General features: G+C 55.4%; 6 protein-coding genes across 6 annotated transcripts in view; 3 read left to right on the plus strand and 3 right to left on the minus strand.

The window, feature by feature from the left end:
- Nucleotides 1–2,325, plus strand: part of SODALDRAFT_344463 (actin-like ATPase domain-containing protein) — a 5,454-nt gene extending 3,129 nt beyond the window's left edge. Inside the window, exons 4-6 of the mRNA XM_028613165.1 lie at nt 402–668; nt 771–1,317; nt 1,418–2,325. Coding sequence (XP_028466358.1) covers nt 402–668; nt 771–1,317; nt 1,418–2,266 — 1,663 coding nt within the window. The 3' untranslated portion in view covers nt 2,267–2,325. The remainder of the gene's footprint in view (nt 1–401; nt 669–770; nt 1,318–1,417) is intronic.
- A 262-nt stretch (nt 2,326–2,587) lies between these two features.
- Nucleotides 2,588–4,763, minus strand: SODALDRAFT_333153 (hypothetical protein). Its single transcript, XM_028611896.1, has 6 exons — nt 4,640–4,763; nt 4,361–4,379; nt 4,104–4,262; nt 3,920–4,024; nt 3,766–3,823; nt 2,588–3,672 (listed from the first exon to the last, which is right to left on the minus strand). Exons 1-6 carry the CDS (start codon nt 4,655–4,657, stop codon nt 3,003–3,005), a joined length of 1,029 nt encoding a protein of 342 aa, XP_028466359.1. The 5' UTR covers nt 4,658–4,763; the 3' UTR covers nt 2,588–3,002.
- A 3,208-nt stretch (nt 4,764–7,971) lies between these two features.
- SODALDRAFT_277334 (hypothetical protein) lies at nt 7,972–9,675 on the minus strand (the record flags this gene model as incomplete). The annotated part of the gene is made up of 5 exons (XM_028608057.1): nt 7,972–8,279; nt 8,358–8,490; nt 8,551–8,849; nt 8,943–9,159; nt 9,475–9,675. The coding sequence occupies 5 exons, from the start codon at nt 9,673–9,675 to the stop codon at nt 7,972–7,974; spliced, it is 1,158 nt and encodes a 385-aa protein (XP_028466360.1).
- Nucleotides 9,676–13,632: 3,957 nt separating this feature from the next.
- On the plus strand, nt 13,633–15,862 carry SODALDRAFT_324016 (hypothetical protein; the record flags this gene model as incomplete). Its single annotated transcript, XM_028609848.1, has 2 exons — nt 13,633–13,680; nt 13,757–15,862. The coding sequence occupies 2 exons, from the start codon at nt 13,633–13,635 to the stop codon at nt 15,860–15,862; spliced, it is 2,154 nt and encodes a 717-aa protein (XP_028466361.1).
- Nucleotides 15,863–16,969: 1,107 nt separating this feature from the next.
- Nucleotides 16,970–18,194, plus strand: SODALDRAFT_333161 (hypothetical protein). The gene is made up of 2 exons (XM_028611897.1): nt 16,970–17,190; nt 17,273–18,194. Exons 1-2 carry the CDS (start codon nt 17,151–17,153, stop codon nt 17,923–17,925), a joined length of 693 nt encoding a protein of 230 aa, XP_028466362.1. The 5' UTR covers nt 16,970–17,150; the 3' UTR covers nt 17,926–18,194.
- An 868-nt stretch (nt 18,195–19,062) lies between these two features.
- On the minus strand, nt 19,063–21,356 carry SODALDRAFT_277313 (small glutamine-rich tetratricopeptide repeat-containing protein A; the record flags this gene model as incomplete). The annotated part of the gene is made up of 3 exons (XM_028608054.1): nt 19,063–19,333; nt 19,422–20,583; nt 20,675–21,356. The coding sequence occupies 3 exons, from the start codon at nt 21,354–21,356 to the stop codon at nt 19,063–19,065; spliced, it is 2,115 nt and encodes a 704-aa protein (XP_028466363.1).
- Between the last annotated feature and the right edge of the window lie 71 nt (nt 21,357–21,427).

Below are 21,427 nucleotides of genomic sequence, written 5' to 3' on the forward strand. Positions count from 1 at the left end.
CTCCGAATCGACCTCGTTTCTAACAAGCCCACGCTGCGAGATGTGAAACTCCGAGCCTGCCTGCCTAAGGTAATGGGTTAGTCAATCAGCGAGCTATCGAGATACGAAGTCCAACCCGGTCGTCCGTCTGTCTTGCGCTCCATCCCTTTGCGTTCTCCGCTCGCGGAGTTAATTCGACATTGTCGTTCAAGACGTACGTTACGTCGTGTCGTCGTCGCCCTGTAGGGGAGAAAAATAAAATAAAATAAAACCAGACGATAGAAGAACGGACATAGGACTTACGCCATGGTCCAACTCGGACGCTTTCTCCCCTTCGCCAGGGCGACCACCCCGCTGCAAGCGGGAACCTACCTCCTGGGAATCGCCCTCTTCTCCATCTCCTTCCTCGTCTTCCTGAACAGCAGCATCTCGTTCGTCATCACCGACCTGATCGGCGTCAAGAAGGGCGTCGGCGACATCGTCGGTACCCTCGGCTTCGCGGATGAAGTCGTCGCCCTCGTCGCCTGCCCTGTCTGGGGTCTCGCTTCCGACCGTCTCGGAGTCCGCTGGGTGGCTGTCATGGGATACGCCATCATTGGCCTCTCCCTGTTTCTCTTCGTCCAGGCGCGGAATGTCTATCCTCAGCTTCTCCTGGCGCGCATCTTCTTCGCCTTTGGGTCTTCCGCGGCGTAAGTCCCCCCTCCCCCCTACTGTCCTTCTCAGCTCGGGTACGTTGCGTTTGTTTCTTCGAGGAAGAAGAGCTGGCATTGATTCGTTTCTTCACTTTGCAGGACAACAATGGTGACCGCCATCCTCCCCCCTCTGACCGACGACAGCGACGCCTCCACCACCGATGTCGTCTCCCCCGTTAGTAAACCGGCTCATAATCCGAGGCTTAGCGTGGCCATGTCGCTCGAGTCCGACATGACCATCACCCCGGAGCGCTACAGAAGCGGCATCTCGGACGACGGCGCGCTTCTGGACCCGGCAGGCGGGGTGGACGGAGAGAAACCCCCTTCGGCGAAGCCGTCGGCGCTGGCGGGCTACGTCGGATTGTTCACGGGATCCGGCGCGCTGGTCGCGCTCTCCGTGTTCCTCCCGCTCCCCGCCCGGTTTGGCGACATGGACGGGGTGACGCCCGCCGAGGCCATCACCGACAGCTTTTACGTCGTGGGCGCGGTTTCTCTGGCCGTGGCTGTCTTCGTCTTCTTGGGCTTGCGTGGTCTGAAGGGCGAGGATGGCAAGGGCTGGAGCCTGCTACTAGGACGCAAGGACCGGGACGGCGAGTTGTCCGGTCAGAGTCAACTGAGACGCTTCTCGGGGGCCCCGGATAAACAGGTATGTTTTGACAGCTGCAGCTGCTGGAGAGAAAGCTCTGAAACCTCCCCCCCGCGGCACTGGCTCTGGTATGCATCCCAGACTGACTGAACATCCCAAGGTGGTGGTACCGTATCTGCGTCTCCTGCGGGACTCCGTCACACTGGGTTTCACCGATGCCAACATCGCCCTGGGCTACCTTGGAGGCTTCGTCGCCCGCGCCTCTACCGTTGCCATCTCCCTCTTCGTGCCCCTTTTCATCAACACATACTTCATCAAGAACGGGTTCTGCCGGGGATCTCCTCACGACCCTTCCCCCGAGCTCAAGAAGGAGTGCAGGGCCGCCTACCTTCTCGCGTCCATCCTGACCGGCGTGGCGCAGTTGGTCGGTCTCCTCTGCGCCCCCGCATTCGGCTACCTCTCCAGGCGCCAGGGCGCCGTCAACCTTCCCATCGTCGTCTCCACCCTCTCCGGCATTGTGGCCTACATCATCTTCCCGCAGCTGGCCAGCCCGGAGTACAAGGACGTGGACGGCCGCGGCGGGCATCCGGTCGTCTTCCTGGTTGTGGCGCTGCTCGGCCTCAGCCAGATCGGCGCCATCGTGTGCAGCCTCGGGTCTCTGGGTCAGGGCGTTTTGACGGCCGACGTGCCTCGTCCCCGGCCGGATGGGATGCACGCCGTCGAGGAATCGACCGGCGACTTTTCGGCTCGAGACGAAGACGCGCCGCTGTTGGATCATCACCATGCTGAGGGGGTGGGGTCGGTGTCGCGGATTCGACTAAAGGGGTCCATCGCCGGGGTCTACTCGTGGTGTGGTGGCGCCGCCATCCTCATTCTCGCCAAGCTGGGTGGCTACCTCTTCGACAACCTTTCGACGGGAGCACCTTTCTATATGATGGCCCTCTTCAATGGGGCGTTGTTGGCTGCTAGTTTAGGAATTGATATGGGCCGTGTATTTGGTTCGCGGTAGTCATGGTTGAGGAGCGATGGTATGAGCCAGATAGATAATAAGAAAGATATTCCTAACATAACCATCCGGCGTCTCTGTCCTTAGAGTATTCCGATGTATGTGAGCCAACTCATCTCGTGACATATCGTCCTGCCTCTTTCCCCAGACCTAGTATTTATGCACGGTTGCTTGGTCCATTCTCGACGAGGAGATTCATCACATCTGCCCACACCGTTGAGGACCATTTAGGACCCATGCCTCCCAGTTCTTGGAGCAAGGATAAAATAACACAGACAGCCTACAGCCTACGAACGAGTCACTCGAAAGGGCATCAGATGAACGTGAAGACAGAGCGGATCCATTTTGACTCTCCATACCCTGGAGACCCATCCCCGGACCTAGACCTAGAACCCTAAAGACCTGAGGTAGAGGGAGAAACAAAAGCGAGGATCCTGGCAAGAGATACCTAGGGGACAAAACGAGAAGAAAAGAAAAAAGGAAAGAAAACCGGTTCCCATTTCATTCCTTCGACGACGACGGCTGCGATAAAACTCTGCAACGATAAAAACCCGTCGGAGGATCAACTTTTGTTTTCGGGTTAACGAAACGCAATTCCCATTGCAACGAGACCAGTCCCGTACAGAGGAGGGAGCTAGATAAGAGAGACGGTACACGATGCCGTCCGTGGTGCTCGTATTGGGAAGAGAGGGCTTGCGACACACACACAAGCTCCTTTTGGTTTTGTTTTTTTGTTTCTTTACTTGCCGCCGAGGCTGGGGAAGGCCGACTCGTCCTTGGGATTCAGGCTGGGGCCAGCGTTGTCGCGGCGTCCACGGAAGTTGCCACGGTCGCCACGGTCTCCACGGTCGCCGCCGCGGAAGTTGCCACGGTCGCCACGGTCGCCACGGTCGCCGCCGCGGAAGTTGCCACGGTCACCGCCACGGAAATTACCACGGTCGCCGCCGCGACCACCGCCACGAGGGCCGCCCGGGCCACCACGGCCACCACGAGCGCCTCCGCGCTGAGGACGCTCGGGTTCGACGTAGCGCTGGTCAATCTCAATGACCTGCTTGGCCTTCTTCTCGCGCTCGCGCCTGCTCTTGCTAGCAGTGGCAGGGACGTACTCCTCGTCGTTACGCTGGACTTCCTGGACCTTACCCCACTTCTGGTCGGCGCCCTCGTTGGGCTTGCGGGGCTCAAGAGCGGCGTTGAGGGCGAGCTTCTTCTCGGCCTGCTGGGCGAGGTATTCGGCATACGAGATGTGCTTGTCCTCAGGCTCCTCGGGCTTGGCGTTCTCGTCAGTGACGGCCTCGCCCTCAGCCTCCTTCTTCTCGGACTGGGCAATAGCCTCGCCGGCCTGCTCGTCCTTCAGCTCAGCGGTGCCCTCAGGGGCGCCCCAGGACTGGGCAGCCTGCTTCTCAGAGCCGCTGGTGATAACAGTTTGTAAGCCTCGAGTAGGAAAAAAAAAATAAACATAAAACGAAAAAAAAAAAAAAAATTGACTTATGAGGGGTAGCTACCTGGCAATGTTTTTGGGGTGACGATCGTCACGCTCACGGGGGAAGCGCCCGCCACGGCCTGTCTTCCATGTCAGTCCAAGTGCAACCGCTGCCCCGGCTAGCAGGGCCCCAGAGAGACGTAAAAGCGGAAATACAGATCACGCATGGAACTTACCACCGCGGGCGCGAGCACCATAGCCGCCGCTGGAGCCACCCCGGCCCCCCTCCTCGGTCGGGCGACCACGGTTGCGGTCGCTGCCAACATTGCGATCGCGGAAGGCTACCAAGAAGAAGAAAATTGTCAATAAAAGATGTGTTCGCTGGTGCCACTGAATGTGTCGGCTGCCATTCTGACTTACCAGCCTCGTTGCCAGAGGCGTTAGACCGGCGATTGCCAGCTCCGCCGGCAGGAAGGCGAGCAGGAGCCTCAGGTTCGGCGTTACGCTTGGTAGTGCGGGAAACCGACTTTTCGACGATCTTCATAGGAGGACGAGGGGTCTCCTCCTCCACATCGTTGCCTGGAGGAAGTAACGAGTCAGGATTCTGTTTATCATGAGACGACTGAAAAGCAGAACAGGCGGGAGGATTGTGAATAGCGAAGCGATAGATGGCGTACCGAGGAGGTCGTAGAGGTTCTATATGAATCGAGTCAGCTGAGGTGAAAACAAGCCAAGGCCAACCACGAAGGAGAGAGATGCGCGACAAAAAGGCATGTCGCCAGCGAGCCAAGCCCTTGCCGCCTCGTCCCGATGCCATAACGAGAATTGGACACATGGCAAAGGAATCGGAACCCAGGGAGCCGTAAGGGCAAACCGGAGCGAAGCAAGGAACGATGGTTGAGGGGAACGGGGAGGGGTTAAGATTGCAAAAAGATAGAGACAGAGAGTCGACCGACCTTGCTTGCGACCGACATCTTGTCGCCTGGATTGCGGGATACAATAGCGACCTAGTCTTCTTTTCGATGAGGGGAAAGGGCGCGGTCAGGCCACCATGACACGGCGGATGGTCGATACTGCGTGAGTCGGAAGACGGGGGTTGGGCGTTTGGGGTTGGCGATGATGATGGTACACACACTGTTCTGGTGGAGGTGAAGAAAATGCGCGATACATTTGGCCCACTTTGGCCAATTCGGCTCATCTTCGGGGGTCGCTTACTATATAAATGTCGTTTTCACTTGAACTTTGTGTGATCCTCAAATAGGGTTCAACCATTTTTTTTTTTGCGGATCATTCCTCATCCGTTCCGGGTCCCCCAATGCATCATCATCAACACATCATAGTCCGAACAAAACAATATTAATACGAATAAAAAAAACCGGAATATTTGCCTGATGTTTCCGGGCACGGGGTATCCTCTCACACAGGAGGTCTCCTGTCAACCGTTCCGCCAAGAGCGCTCAAGTCCCAACTCACTTTACTCCAAAGCAGTCCTTTCACCGTTCCGATTTCATTGTGTGATTTCAGGGCAACAAAGGCTGCACTCGATATCCCGGAACTCTGCCCCGGATTTCTAGGTTTTCCCATGTCTTAACTAAAATCTGACGTATCCAGACGTATATGCACTCGAGAGATCCAAGTCAGTCTCCTGAGATAACCTCTTTATAACCTCGTTATCGACGTGGGCTGCAACATGCAAAGCTAAGACTCGGGAATCACCAACTGCCGGGCTGCCAATGCAATGCAGGCAGATCCAAGCTCCCTCCCCAACCACTACACTTTTGCCACTGATCTTTGGAAAGAAATAAGAATGGCAGCAAGTCTGATGTTGCTGTTTACAAGATGTGCTATAATTATACCGCATCGAAAGCGAGGTGCCCATGTCTCTTCGTTTGTAATGGCCTTTTGTTTTCTCAACACCATATCTGCGTGTGCGACTGGGGAGCTAATTTCGTACTGATTTTAAAGCTGGCTGATTACTGATTGAACTGTGTACTGCTCGGCCAATACACGAGTTAATTACCACTCTGGGCTGTTGGCTAGAAGATAACGGAATCCCATTCTCAAATCCATTCCCTGAGTTGGTGCCCCTTTCTCGTGCCTCTACAGGCTAGAATCCGACTTGCACTTGGGGCTCGCTGAGGCAAACTTGCGGTTTATGCCCATACTCCGAGGCCGCATGCCCTGCAGCAGCCTGGGGGAGCCATACGAGACATCAGCTGGTCACGGGCCAAGTAGCAGCCCCCCCTGAAACTTCGGTCGTGATGCGAACCAGGGGATGAAGAGCGAGAATCTCAAATCGAGTGATACCATGCCGTCGGGGCATTTGCCTCGTGTAAATGGACGAGTGATACGTGAATATCCTCCGAACGATTGTGTAGGACAGCTACGCATCTTCCATAGGCTCCGGCAAAAGACGAGCACGTTCACTCCCTAACTTAGGCACCTACCTGGGTCTGGGTAACCGAGTCCGGCCTAGTGATAGTCTTATGAAGCCCGTCCCACCGCTACTTTCCAAGGCGACTGACTCCTGCCGGCCACACGACTGGGCTGGTTTATTCCATCACATTCAGGTTCCCTCGCATCTCGAATTCGCAGATGCACACACCACGAAGAACCAGTCCATCACTTTGGACATGCAATACCAAAACCCCGGATTATCGGGCCACTAAGGTGCGCAATAACGGTATTCCGTCACGTACAACGTACAGACGGCCATCTGCCTCGACAAATCACAAAAAAGCCCGATGCCCCAACAAACGGATTAAATTAATTTCTTGCTCCCCGCTGTATTACCTACTTCGTACCTTCCCCAGACAAGCCTCACCCGGTGGGAGGGTCGACACGACCGAGGCCCGTGCTTTCCACTTGAGGCCTAGGCCCTTGGCATCGTCTCATAGGAACACCCCACACACACGACTGTACATACGCCCACAGAGATGGCGGGGCTTCCCGATTCGGTAAGAAGCAGGCATCTTGTGCACTAGCGTCCCAACGTCGTCGTCCGATGACGGGCTTCAGCAGCCATCCGTCCACCTGCCCTATGACCAGCCACATAGTTGAGGATCTCCGGCTGATTGTATCGAAGGGGCCGTGTGAAATTGGAAGGACTTTGTCTGTGTAAGAACGAGTCACACCAAACAAAAAAAAAAAAAAAAAAAAAAGCAGGGCCATCTCATTACCAAGCCTTATTTGGTGCGGGGACGACGAAACTACCCTGCCCATATGTACACTACAGCCAGGTTGTGCTGAGGAGTACACAAGGCGTTTTAGTTAGGCATGCAGCCGTTTCTGTTCGGAGTCCCCCTGCCCACCAAGTAAAGCGAACCGCCCTTCAAGTGGGGGGTCACGATGTCCTCATCTGGGGCTGGCAGTTCCGACGGATTCATCGCCAGATTGCCAGATTAGGGATTCTCTCACGGACGAAGGTATCTAACAGATCACGAAGAATAGGACGTATCGCTACCAGTTGTTGCGCTATGCGTCAACTACGCCCTGCCGGGCATGTTCCATCGCGAGTAATGTCCTTTGTCCTGCCTGGTATACGCCGGAAGATGTTAAAAATAGGGTACCCAAAGAATATAAGCAACTGGTTAGATGGACTATGTATGAGTCGGGGTTCGAGATTCCTTCTATCGCATCATCAAAACCTCAGATTTCAAGTTGATGGTGCTGCTACTGTACCCTTCTTATTATCACAATATTATCGCGAATCATGTGCGCAAGAATCGAAGTGAAATTGACTGTCTTAGATGCATCGAACCTAAAGAAATCGACTTTTTGGGATCCGTCCCGCCAAACGCCGTTAGAAGCTTGAAGAGAAGAAAGAATGATAGTAGTACACGAAACACACAAGACGTCCAACCTGCGCCTCCGGCCTCAACCCGTCAAGAAATATGCCTGCCGCTGCCGAAGGCTATAACCCCTCCCCTGAATATATAAGATAATGATACGGCTTTGCCTCGCTTGCCACCCCCCAAGAGTCCCGAGCCAATCCTCTTGCGCCGTAAAGAGCCATTTCCTTAAGCAAACTGAACCACGAGAGCCCATATCTGGACTTCTCCGTACCGTGGAATTAAGGTGAGTCCTCTCTAGCAAGGCTCTGTCATAATTCAATCCCCCTATCCGTCATGAAATGCCGTCCTGGGTATCAACTTTTTGGGGTTCCGTTTCGCCCATAATGATTGTCCCACCCACCCATGCACCATTGGAAAACAATAACAAAAAATAAGAGGACCTGACTACCTGCCAACTCACGACGTCACGACTGCAATAGAGAGCATCCTGGCTCTCACCTCATGTTGCTGGTATCGAAAGAAAACTGAGCAGGGAAAGCCATGCTGGCGCTGAGTCCGAACGGGTCCCAGTCGGAGCTTCCGTTGTCCAATAGTTGTGTCATGGAAGGGTAAGCGGCGTGGGTTACGTGAGTCGTTGGTATCGCGTCGCTTCGTGTTCCATGGTGACCATTGATCCCCGAGGTCGGGGAGGTGACAACGGATCGGTGCCCGTCGGTATATGGCGCAGGATAAGGACCAGGACCACCGGGCGTGTCCATTTCGGAATCGTCCATCATGTCGGCCGGTGCATCGTACTCTTGTTCTGCACTCACGAGTAAGTTTTATGACACCAAAAAGGAAGAAGAAAGAAACACACCGACATGCACACCGGGGAACTTACCTAGCTGTTCAATGTGGTTCTGGAATGCCGGCGTGGGATAGTACTGAGCGCCGTTTCCAACACGCGCCGGGCCTCCAGACATCATGTGAGCCCGGGCCGCTGGGTTCATCTGGCTTAACGGGCTGATTTGTGACTTCATAGACGACCCCATGTTCCCTCTGGGATGACTCTGGTCTGATGGGGCAGGCGACACAGCCGCTTGGCCGCCAAAGGCCATACCTGTGCTCGAAGGAGAGTTGGAATGAGATGATGGGGTGGGACGGTTCTTAGGCGAAGACGCCGAATTATGTACGTTCGTCTGGAGAGGCGGGGGAACGGCGCTCATGCTAGGCTCAATCTTCGGAGCTATGCTCGAGTTGGACCTTCGCGAGTGGTGTCTGCCCAGAATACCGCGCTGAATGGTTGGCGGCTGAACTATGTTCTGAGGGGCATGGGTCGGGCCAAGATTCGGACTGCCGGTTTTCGCACGAAGCTCGGCTTGGACATCAATGCCTAGAGAAGCGCGAGCGGTCAGCATATATGGCCTTTTTTCTTCTTCTTTTCTTTTCTTTTTTGCGGGTAGCGCAGAGTTAAATGAGTACACACCTTTTTCCAAGAGGATGCGCTCCAGCAGGGAGTTCTTGTAGCGAAGCATCAGACACTCCTCGGCCGCTGTACGATGAGCGGCCTGCAGGTTGTGGAGGTTGGATTCATGGACGCGGATGGCTTCCTCTAGCTGCTTGATATATTCCGTGCGACGTTCACGGAAAGCTGCTTGCGCCTGTCTATTACGCTGCTTGCGTTCTTCCGAAGTGGCATAGATCTGATTGGGAGAGGCCAACGTTAGCTAGAGTGTTGAAGGAAGACGGATGTCACAGTCGACTCCGGCGCTTATCAGAAGCATGTTATGGGTAGTGTAGTCGGAGCCGTGTCTCTGCCCTACCGGGCACAATTGAACTTTGGATGTGCCCATGTGTGACAGAGAGCGGCCTGAGACGACAGGACTGGTAAGGTAAGCTGCCTGGACACTGAAGCTGATGCTTCCAAATGCAGGCAGATGAAAGTGCAAGACGCAACGACAGAAGAAAGGGAAAGTTGAGGATTCCCAAGGGAGTGTGAATAGACGAGAGAAACTTACGGGTTTGCGACCGCCCTTGCGCTTAGGCTGCTGGTTCTCCAGGGAGCCATTGCCGGCGTTAGCAGAGGAGTTAGCTGCACTATGAGTACCCGAGGCGTTGTTCGAGGAGCCAGCGCCGCCGGCAGTCTGCTCCGCGTCAACACTGGAGGCGGGAGACTCGGGCGTCCCCTCGTCGACGACGTCTTTCTTATCGATGGACATGTTATATGTCATTCTCTCTTACGGGTCGACCGAAGGGAGAGCGGGCGTCGCTCAAGCGGCGGCGTCCGAAGGAGAAAGATCCAGGGATCCGAACGGGCGAAGATGGCGCTTGGCAGCAGAAACAACCCCCAGATCTGATGCGACCTGCCGGGCCGTCCAAAGAAACAACCTTAATTGCGTCTTGCAAAGGATTCAGCGGGAAAAAATATGGCAGTGACGTCGACGCGTTCCACACTGGAAAGGTAGACGATGTTCTGGGTGGTGGATTGAATCGGGATCGGATGGGTTGGTGCGTCGTTGCGGGCGCAATAGAGATGACAGGCAAGGGACGGAAAGAGACGGGCCCCAGCAAAGAGGCAGAAATGCCCCGGAAAAAGGGCCAAAAAGGGAGAAGAGGGTGGGCTTTTGTGGCGGGTAGTGCGTGTTTGCGCCCGCAAGTGATCCAGCAGAGTGGTAACGGGAAGGCGGATGAGATCTAGGAGCCGCAAGATAAAGTACGGTAACGGGCAGCAGCGGGCGCAACGAGCAATTCAATTGTCAACGTTGGACGGTTTCTAGGAGCCTAGAGATAAGAGATGCAGGCCTCGAAAGGGTTGCTGTGTGTAAGAGGAATGGGAGAAGAGTGCTCGTCCTTTATGTAATGGGAATGGGGATAAAAACGAAGAAAAAGCTTTGGGGGTCCTTGCCCTGTGCCCTGAGAGGGGGTGAGTGGTCAGCTTGTGGACTCGGGGTGGGTCGGCGATGTGGGGGGAACGCAGGCCGTCACAGTGTACGGATGGGTACTGATGTACATAAGGTAGGTAGCCAAGCCAGAGCACACCCACGACCCCTCTCTCTTACTCACTGCGAAGTCGGTTGTCCTATGGAAGGGCCCAACCGACTTGGTGTAAAGAAGCGCTTTGCACAGTGTCTGCTCATAGTGGCCATTAGCCCCATGTAATCCACCAATGGAAGACATGGCAGAGCCCTGCCCACATGCGCCGAGTTGAGAGGAGCCAAGTACGAAGTACTTTCGTACCCATGCCACCCATCGTATTAAAGACCGACGACACGGACGACACTTCCCGCTCCTTCTTCCCTCAAGCGGACATGGAGTTGGTGCAAGTCTCAGGGGCGTGATACCTATCAATTCCTACTTACATCCCTCGTACCCCGCTGGGTCGGTTCGCCTAGCAATCCACGTTTCCAAAACGACGAATGCCACGCTCTGAAAAGAGCCGTGCCTTTCTTCCGCCCCTCGATGCCAACGTAACTGCGACTCAGGAAGACGACAGGCAAACGATCCATAGACAGACCCGTGGGTCACTCGATCATCGACGACATAGAATACTGGAACTTCTGTCTTCGCCTTTTTATGTCCTTGCGGATACAGTCCGCTTGATGAACGTGAACGATACCCCTCGACTCTCTCTGTAGTACACCTCGGACGCTCAGCTCTTTTATGGCTGATCCATCCTCGACAGAGCGAATGGTGACAAGGCATGGTAGCTTCGACAAGTTAGCCAGGATTCGAGGCTTGTGCGCATGGCTGCAGCCGTTCAGCTAATAAGCTGGTTGAGCTTCTCCGACCGTCTTCTGCTCAGTACGTTGCCACTCTTTCCATGTGGCTTGACATCTTGTTGGTAGCACTTCAGCTGTCTCTTTACGAAGAACCTCGGAATTGACTTTGGGTATCCCGCACTTCATCGTCGATCCGGACTTGCCTTGCCCCTTGTCTTATGATTGCACTGACCCTGGGGCAACGAGTATATACGAATAGATCTATTCCGGGCCGATGAAGTGATCTCTGACCCAGCTTGGCTATCCAGGCACCCAATTCAGGAAAGCGAAATTATCACACTGACTAGTAAGGACATGCAGGCCGCCCAGTCTGGCCTTTGCTCCCTTGCTCGAGTCCATACGAGGCGTTTCGTGCAATAGCATCCAAGCTGTTCGTTCGAACGTACCGTCAATCCACGACCGGCCTCGCAGAGGGGCCGGTTGTGGCAAAGTAGTCAAATCGATCACTATAGGCTCCCCGAAGACCATTTCACGTCATTTTGGATTCATTCGTCCTTGTATGGCTGGAGCATTGAATCGACTCCTCGTTCATTTCCACCGACCGGTCCCCTCCGCATCATGAGACTTGTTGCTTTCTTTTTCTGAAGACCACTTGGGAAGTTTCATTTAAGAGTTCCCTGCAGCGTCCACACAGCCTACATAAATTACCCTCCAAATCCATATCTTCGGTCTAACTATTGATTTGCCAAATTGTTCTGACATGGTGAGCACAGGTCCCCCATGCTGGATCGCCCTCTGCCGACCTCGGGAGATAAGCTGCGTGGCATGGAGAATATGGCCCCCCACCCATACAGATTTGAGCGAGCGTATTATAGGTCTCGATCTTTTGCCCCGAATAAACAAGCGTGAGAATGATGTCAAATGTGAAGGTGTCTTGCTATGATCCCTGGGAAACGGAGCATCGCAATACTCCTCCTTTTTTTTTTCTTTTTTGTGCTTTGCATACAGGGTGCCTGAATTGCACGAAGAAATAAGACCATAATGACGAGAGATGAGACGGACAATGAGTGGGGTGATGAGCACGGAACGCACGGGGCAGGTGTTGACTCGACATACAACCTTGTAGCCATGGTAATGGGCCAGCATCTCCGCGGGCCCCCATATCGATTGATGGGATGTCCTGTAACGCATGGCGTCACCAGCAAAGATGTCAGGTAGGTAGGAAGGTACCTTAGGTTGTAAGAGCACCTCCTTAAAAGACGATATCTCCAAAGGTCAAGGATAATCTCGTGATCCATCATTTGCAAGAAGGCTTTCAGCTTTCAGATTGAGCGCTCCCCTCCTCATATCGACACCCAACTTTTCCGAGTCTGTGACCAACTTTGTGGCTGGGCTCAGCTGACCAGGAACTGTCCTGAAAACTCTTGGCGTAGAGCAGCGGGTGGAAGCGAGCGAGCGACGGGGGGTTCAGGAGCGGAAGGGGGGTGGTGTGCGTGTAGCTGACGACTTTGGCTGGTAAATTGGGGCGGCACTTCCAGAAATTTTCATAATTTTTCAACTCCGTAGTTCCCTGACGGTCCTGTACACTAGAAGGGATAAGACACATATAATTTGGTGTCCATCAATCGACGATTTCAACCCTTAATTTTGACCCTATTTTTACGGTTCCAGTTACACTGTATCTGACAACCACCTCGTGCTTGTCGTAATCGGAGACCATGGGAGCCCAGTTCGGACCCTCGAAATACCCTTACCGATGGACACTGCATAGATAATACGGATACCAAGAAGACACTTGAATGGATTCAAATTTAGCGCTGGCGAAGATGGGGGCGCTAGGTATTGGTCTGCCGACAAAAGTGAAGCTTGCGTGGGGTGGTTAAACTGACGCTTCAAATACAAGAGATATACAGGGGTGCCTCTTGAAGCTCTGGTGTCCATCGAGATGCCATTCTGGGAGAGCCCGTAAGTAACCTGCTGGAATTATATCGAGTGTGGAAGGACGAAGTAACGACATCGTAGAGGTGTTGTGCCTTTATTACGGACGGGTGCCCATACTTGAACGATGTTCTGCTGACTAAGGTAAGAACCGTTAGCACAAAGGTACGGAACACGTTGTACATGCAAACATTCCCACCCGTTCAGCAAGTGAGGTAGGAGCTTGGACCACACACAAAAATAGGGGAATGTAAACAAACCCCTCCAACAACAGAGCATCCCAGAGTTTATCAGGTCGCGTCCATCGGTCCATCGTGCTTGACATCATTCCAGACCCTTGACCCTACTCCCTACACTACACCTCTTCTGACAGGCATTTGTCCTTGCATGGTCCTTACTCCTTACATTCTTCACCCGACTCATTCCATTCCATCAATCCGGTCTTCCCCGCGATCCGCGAGCGTGTACTTGAACTTTTGGCTCACCATCGACTCAAAGTGGCATTAAACGAAGCTTGCCATGTCGCCGCCTCGCCGTCGCTCTGCTCGATTGGCCAGCGCGGCCAAGGTGCGTTTTTATTCTCAATCTTGAAAAAATTTGCTTCACCGCCTCGACTAACGCGTACCGTTGTGCATCACCGTAGCCTAAACCCGTGTCAAGTCTGTCGTCGCTCGCCGAGCACGATGAGGCCATCGAAAAAGACGGCAACCGGAGACACATCAACGCCGGCGACGCGCCTCCCCAGCAGTCTCCCACCACACCTTTCTCGTCAGCCGTGAGGCCACCCATGTCCGAGATGCACCCGAGCAAAGTTCATCTCGCTACTGCTGGACCCTCGGCCGCCTGGCTTGGCTTCCGCGATATTCAATCAGCCGATACCTCGCGTGGCAAGACCGCCGGAAACCCTCAGTCGACGCCATCCAAGACTACTGGTATCCCTGCGACTCCTTTTACCTTCCACGTCTCCCGCCCAGGTCCGGACCTGGGCCTCAGCAACGACGCGCAACGCCTGATGAGGGAGTTACGGGAAGATGCCAACAAGCACAAGACCGATCTGATCGCTCAACGCGAGCTGGAGAAGCAGAACGAGGAAATTGCCCATCGCAAGATTGCCAAAGCCCGTGGCCAGTCAAGTCGCTTCAGCGCTGCGCACATGGCCGAGTTCAAGAAGATGGACTCGATTGAGAACCATGCATCCCTTTTCCGTGCCTCGCCCGGTCGCCCTCCTAATCGTTTGACTCCTGGGAAGAGCGCCCTCAAGCGATCCCCCTCTAAGGCGAGCCTGGATGAAACGCCTCGCCCCAAACCTTGCCTCAAGCGTACCTCTTCGAAGGCTGATCTGGACGGCGATGCCAACTCGGCCAAGGCAGTCTTGGGCAAGCCGAGATACCCTGCCATCCAGAACTCCCCATCGCCCGTCAAGCGAGTGCGGCAGCAGCTCGAGGATGACGCGTCTACACACCGGCCCGTTTCAAGAGAGGGCACTTCCATTCCTCGACCCAAATCGAGCGGCAAAGACCACAATACTACGCTCCCCCGGTCACAATCTAACCTAGCTGCCCTCCTGAGCCCAACGAGGGCTTCCGCCGGCCGGACTGTTAATGCCAAGTCGCCCCAGGCGCCTTCTCTCACCAAGTCTCCTAGCAAGCCGAACATCACTGCACCCACTGTATCGCCCACGGCGGGCAAGGCGAGCTTTGGCAGGCTCACCAAGTCGTCCACGTCGCGTGGCTTGAACACTTTGCAGAGGACGGTGGAGTTGAAGCGCCGCATCGTGAGCCCTAGCCGCATCGAGAAGGTCAAATCTATTCTTCGGGCTGGCAAGCTGGACTTGACGAACGGCAAGAGTGCTATTCCGCAGCCCTCGATAGCCGCGACATCCAAGACACCCGGACCTCAGGCTGCGGAGAAGGCCCTCCCGCCTCTGCCCTTCACTACACCCCGGCGGAAGCTCTTCAAGCGGGTCGACTTCACCCCTGACACGAAGCCTTCGGAGGACGGCGACGAGCCCGAAGTTAACTACCCAAACCTGGACGCCATTCTGAGCAAGATGGCTGCAAAGGAGGGCGAAAGTTCTGCAGCGGCCGAACCTCCTACCACCCCACGACCGCTCCCAGAGCCACCCAAGAAGTCTGAAAAGAGCATGCTGGGTTCGAAAACCCCGGCCGAGTTCACGTTTCGCAGCACCAAGACCATCCAGTTTGGTAGTGAGACGCCCAAGGGTTTCGGATCTTCTCCCGGCCAGACCATTCGACGTGTCCGACCTTCCGTCTTGCCTACCGAGGACATGCCTGGGAGCTTTCCTGAGGGCATGGAGTCTCCTCGCCCGGCGATCCAAAAAGCGGATCCGAAGCCGGCGGCCTTGCCGTTGGCGGCGGTTCCGCACGGCTTGTCCAACAAGAAGCGGGCGCGAAGCGACGGCGAGGCTTCTCATCCGAATAAGGAGAATCAGGCCCCAGTGAAGCCATTGAACATTCCTCACGGCATGCCGAATAAGAAACGGGCACGTGCGAGCGATGACGACGGCGATACGGACCGGGAGGGCAAGGAACGGGGTGGCAAGAGGCGCAAGGCCGCAGCCTCACCTCCGATCCGCAAACTGGCCGTCCCGAAGCTAGGAACGACCCCGAAGTCCGGCGGTCCTGGCAATCTGCGAGCAGGCAGTCAGACGCCTAGCCCTGTGAAGAAGCGAACCGGAATGACGATGAGTCGTCTGCAGATGTTGGCACAACCAAAGTCGAGGCGCTAAATGGTGGCGATCTTGAGATGATGCCGAGTTGGTTCTGCCTGTTATATTGGGGCCATCGTCTTTTTGGGCTCGCGTTTGGTCTTCGTAATGACTCGGGCATCTCGGAGCCTGTCTACGGGTCAATTGCTTGTGATCAAGCGAGATTGGCTATACCATGTTTATGCTTTGTCAACTATGGGATCGGAGAGATCGGAGCTACTGCGGTCTTGTTACCGGCACGAAACATGGGGAACCGGCGGAAATATGGGCATTGCCATGGCCGAGAAGTCAGGCGCCGTTCCCGTCTTCGCTCACGTTATTTCTGTTACTCCCGCCCTTTTTCGTTTAGCTTTGCCGCAAGAATGTGGCTTCACCCGCTGGCGTCGCTGCACTTGACTTTTTGTCTTGTCCCAGCATTCAGCGATTTAGGCAGAGGAGGAGTAAAAGTGCGGGCGCTGTGTGGTAGATGCTGTGTCATGTGTACGATTATCTGATTTCTCATCGTGGGACCTCTAGAGAAGAGGCTGAGGTGGTTTCCTTCGAGGCCCCGGGCTTTATGGTCTATTTGGCTTGTCGGCTTCGGATTTGGCGTTTGTTTTTCTTCTTCTTTTCTTTTCGGTTCGGTCTCGGCAGGGGAGTATTCAGGGGTTGGTATTTAGGATTCGTGAAAACAAAAGAATGATGACCGTGTTTTCTACTCGGACATCTGGGTGCCGTCTTCTGCTCCTCTCCCTTTCGGTGTGTTTCTGGATTCTGACCATCGTCCACCCCATAGCTCGCCTCTCGTCCTCATGCTCCAGCCCTCGGGGAGCACCGTGCTGTCTCTGAACAAGACGTTGCGACTTTAGCCTCTCCGCGCCCTGGTATGCCTTGCCACTGAGCTTTAATTGCTCCGTTATTGCCATATATGGTAAGGTACCTTAGAGAGCATTTGGTACCGACCTACGGAGTAGTCCACCGAGGCATCTGTACCGTACACCGAGTCTGTATGAGGTTTATCGATAAACCGCCGATTGTGAAACCTACCTGGTATCCGCAAGGTGGGTACCCACCTTTAAGGTACCTTAGGTACCTCAGCTTCTGACCCCACAGCATCCATCCCACTACCTTATCCAACACGCAAGTGCAGCTTTGACCGACTCGCAACTGATTTTGGACCTCACCATAACATCAACACGTCACGTCTCAGTCACAACAAATTCTACCTCAATCGGATTTCTTGCGACATATCCTTTTTTGCAGAAATCGACAAACGAGAAGACTAGTGAAAAAGAGACACGAAACCACGCGCCACCACGACGCCGCGACCATGGCGCCCGTCGAGAGTCCAACCCACGACGAACTCGAGCGTATGTTGTAGTCCCTCCAACGTTGCCCTGGACAGTCTCCTCCAAAGGCAGGAAGGAGAGTGCAGCTAACGCACTCTTACAGAACAGCTCAAAGACACGATCCAAGACCTCTACCAAATCATGCTCCAAGTAACAACCTACACAACAACACCCACGCACAACTCGGCCCAAGCCCTCCAAAACTCCCTCCAGACCTTCACCCTCGACCTCCAAGCCATCCACAACACAGCCGTCGCCGGCGCCCCGCCATCCACCACCGCGTTCCCCCCGCCGCCCGGCTCCCACATCCCCCCCGGCGCGCCCGTCCTGTACCCGCCCGAAGTCCCGCCGACGGAAGAGGGCGCGCTGCAGACGCGGGGCGCGCTGCCGAGCATCCCGCGCGAGCTGGTGCAGTACGTCGAGAACGGGCGCAACCCGGACATTTACACGCGCGAGTTCGTCGAGCTGGTAAGGCGGGGGAACCAGCTCATGCGGGGCAAGATGAGGGCGTTCGCGGCACTGAGGGATACGCTTGCGGGCGAGATGAGGCAGGCTATGCCGGAGGTGGCGGCGGATGTTGCGCGGGTTGTGGAGATGACGAGTCCTGACGGTGCGGCGCAGGGTGGTGCTGGTCAGGGCGGCGGAGGAGGAGAGGGAAGAAGTCGGCAGGGTTCTGTGACTCGGAACGCGGGACCGAGGTCAGGAGTGGGAGGAGGGCCCGGGGAAGCTGGGGGACATGCTTCGCAGGGGGGCTGAAGGGGTGGAGTTGAGGCAGCAGCCGCATGGAATTCTACAGGAAATTTCTGGCGTGGAATGGGAGAAAGCAAAAGTCGGGGAAACGGAGTCCTTTAATCCCTGACATTGCGTGACCCTGGGGAGGGACGAAGTCGACCAGCAAGAGGAGTTGCAACAGAAGAGCATATACCCAGTTGAGCAACCGAAAAGCGCATGCATGATATTATTATACCTTAGACACCAGTACGAAGCATAAGTTATCACAAGCAAATCAAGATAAGAGGCCCCGGAAACTCGAAAGTGGCAGCTGTCGTATAGTCTGCTTCCCATGAGAGGGGTCGTCCGGAGGAGGAATATTTCTTCACTTGCTGACACCATGCTTCCAGACTCGAGACGACTGAGCTGTTTTACAAGGTCTATTGAACAACACTTGGGCATCTATCTCTCCCGTACGCTTCTCGAAAGTCTAGGTGCAGATGCAAGGAAGAGGAATAAGAATAACGAAACGACAGAAAAGAGGACCGACAAAAGCTGAAGGGATAGTGGCCCTGCAAACGCCGCCTGTGATGATGGATCCCCATCCAGAGTTGCGACCCTCGAACCAGTCGCATCATCATGGTCGTAACCCCCTGGTGCTACACCCTCACAATGCTCCCCATGAAGCGAGTCCTGGTTCGACTCGTATTAGCCCTGTCCGGACCCCTTTTTTTTTTTCTTCTCCTGTTTTCCTCCTTTTCTTCTCCCCAGCCGACTAACTCTTCGCTCCAGATGGTGACGACTAGATGCCCTCGTCGGCCCTACATTCCGCGCTCAGGTCGAAGCTCGTCTCTGGGTTTTCAGCTGGTGGGCCCCCCTGAAACAAAAGTACCCAAACGCAATGCAGGAAGCCGCCAGCACCACAAGACTGGGAGGTAGAAGCACGATAGCCGCCACAACCCAGACCCCGTACTGCCGCAGCAAGTCAACAAGCCCTTGGCGGTCATCCCGGCGCCGCTCTATGTTGTTCCGCAGCTTCTCGTGCAAGTCGTGGTCCTGAAAATGGTATCTGTGCTCCTCCCACCCGTCACCCCGCGTCGTCTCTCGCTCATGCCCATCGTCTTCTTCACCTTCGTCTTCGTCTTCGTCTTGAGACTCCCGTGGTCGCTCGGCATCGGATTGTCAGGCAAAGTTAAAACCCCGTCCGCCGCCTCCGCCAAACGGTCCACCACGCCGGCCACCGCCACCTCCGTCCGCGAATGATGAGAAGCCACCTCCGCCGGGGAAGCCGCCACCGCCACCGCCGCCGAATCCGCCGCCTCCGCCCATCATGTTGAACACGATTTCCGGGTCAATGCCACCGTGCATACCATGCATGCCTCCCATGCCGCCGCCGCCAAACATATCAGACATGTCGGCCAGATCATCTCCGCTGTCATAACGAGCTCGTTTCCTATTAAAAAAGTGGTCAGTTAACATTGTGGAACCAAACGGCTAAAGAGGAGAGAAAAGAAGAAAAGGGCCGGAGGGGGGGAACGAACTGAGGATCGCTCAATGTTTCGTAGGCTTCGCCAATATCCTTGAAGCGTTCGGCAGCCTCCTCGTCGTTGGGGTTCTTGTCAGGATGGTGGATGATGGCCAGCTTGCGGTAAGCTTTCTTCATCTGCTGATCGTCGGCGTTCTTGTCGACGCCCAGGATCTTGTAATAATCCTTCCGTTGGCTCTTCTTGAACTCTAGCTCGGCCCGCCGCACCTCCTTGGCAATGTTGCGGTCCTCGGGTTCCAGCTCCTGAAGGGCCTTCCATTCCCGGACAGCCTCCTCCCACCTGCCGGCCGACCCAAGCGCGTTGGCCTTGGTCCTGCGGGCCTTGGTGTATGAAGGATCCAGGGAGACGGCCCGCTCGCAGTCGGCGATGGCGTCGTCGTACTCCTTCAGCTTCGTCTTGCATAGCGCCCGGTTCTGCAGGATCTTGGAATTTGTGCCCTTGTTGGAGGGGTCGATCTCCAGGGCGGCCGTGTACTTGCCGATGGCATTCTGCCACCGGCCGGCCTTGTACTCCTGGTTGCCCTCCTCCTTCATCCTCTCCAGCTTCTGCACGACCCGCAACCACTTGACGGCATCCTTCATGTCCGGGTCGTAGCTGAGCGCTTTCCTGAAATGGTTGACGGCCTTGTCGTTCTCGCCCAGGCAGTAGAGCGCGCGACCTCGGAGCACCAGCGACTCGGGATCCTGGCTGTTCTTGCGGAGCAGCGACATGGCGATGTTCTGCGCTTCGCCCAGGGCGTTGGCGGTGCCCATCTTCAGGTACGCCTCGCCACGCATGAGCTGCCACTTGCGAGGCCTGACGGCGCTGTACCCTAGCTGACGCTCGGCCTGGTCCAACGCGTGCAGGACCATGGAGCCGGCGGTGCCGTTGCGGAGGGCATCCTGGGCTGCCTCGAGATGATGCAGCATCTCCTTGGCGGGGGCCATGTCTTTGGCCGACGGGGGAGGATTAATGCGGCCGAAGGTGAGCATGGCCTCTTGTGGCTGGCCCAGGCTGGTGTAAATACGGGCAAGGCGGAGCAATATCTTCGGATTCTGTGGGTCCAGGTCAATCGCTCGCAGGCAATCTTCTTGAGCGGCCTCATAGTTGCCATTCGACATGTAGGCGGCAGCGCGGTTGCTGAGGTAAGTGGATGAACTGGGAATCAGCTCGACGGCTGAAGAAAGAAAAAAAAGAAATGGGGTTAGTAAGGAAGAGTCCCGCGGGTGGGTGAAAGACTTTGGGACGAGAAGTTCACAAGAGCATACCTTTGGTGTACTGCATGATGGCATTCTTGTAATCTTTCTCTTTGAAGAACTTGTTGCCGGCAGACTTGTACTCCTCCGCCTCGTCTTCAGTTGTGGGGACCGGGCTTGAAGGGTTAGATTTATGAGGAGGGGGCGCGGGGGCATCACCGCCACTGCCACTGCCGTTGCCGTTGACAGCAGTATTGACAGTGATACCGTTGGGAACGGGGACCGAGAAAGTGGTTTGAGCGCCGGGCTGCGGTGCCGAGGGCGGAGACGAAGGGACGCCGTTCGACTCGCGGTCGACGTCCATGGGATCACTTCGGTTCATGGTGGCTAAGGCGGAGAGTCTTCGCCGCTCTTCGGGCGGTAGATTAAGTGGATGGGTATTGGGGTCAATCTTCTGTCGTCTCGAGGACGAAGAGGAGCCAGGATCTGTGGAATGACGACCGAAGGGACGAGACAGTCGGGGTTTTGAGTCGCGCCCAGCACTGCTGTTGCTGCCTGGCGAGGCAGGGCGGGCGGGATTTTTCTGGGATTGTTGACTGTTATCACGATGATGATGAGATTTCAACGGCGCCTTTATGGGAGATTTCGTGGGTGACGAGGATGCGGAGCGGGAAGAGTTGTGATGGTCCTCGTCTTCGCCGGCTTCCTGACTGGTGGAGGATTTTTTGGACGATTTTTTGGAGAAGAGCTTCATTTGAATCAGTCCGTCGAGAGGAAAAGTACCAAGTAAAGTAAATTATTAAGTCCGGTACCGCTGGTCGGGTG

The sequence above is a fragment of the Sodiomyces alkalinus genome, assembly GCF_003711515.1.
Source record: "Sodiomyces alkalinus F11 unplaced genomic scaffold SODALscaffold_5, whole genome shotgun sequence".
NCBI classification, from domain to species: Eukaryota; Fungi; Ascomycota; class Sordariomycetes; order Glomerellales; family Plectosphaerellaceae; genus Sodiomyces; species Sodiomyces alkalinus.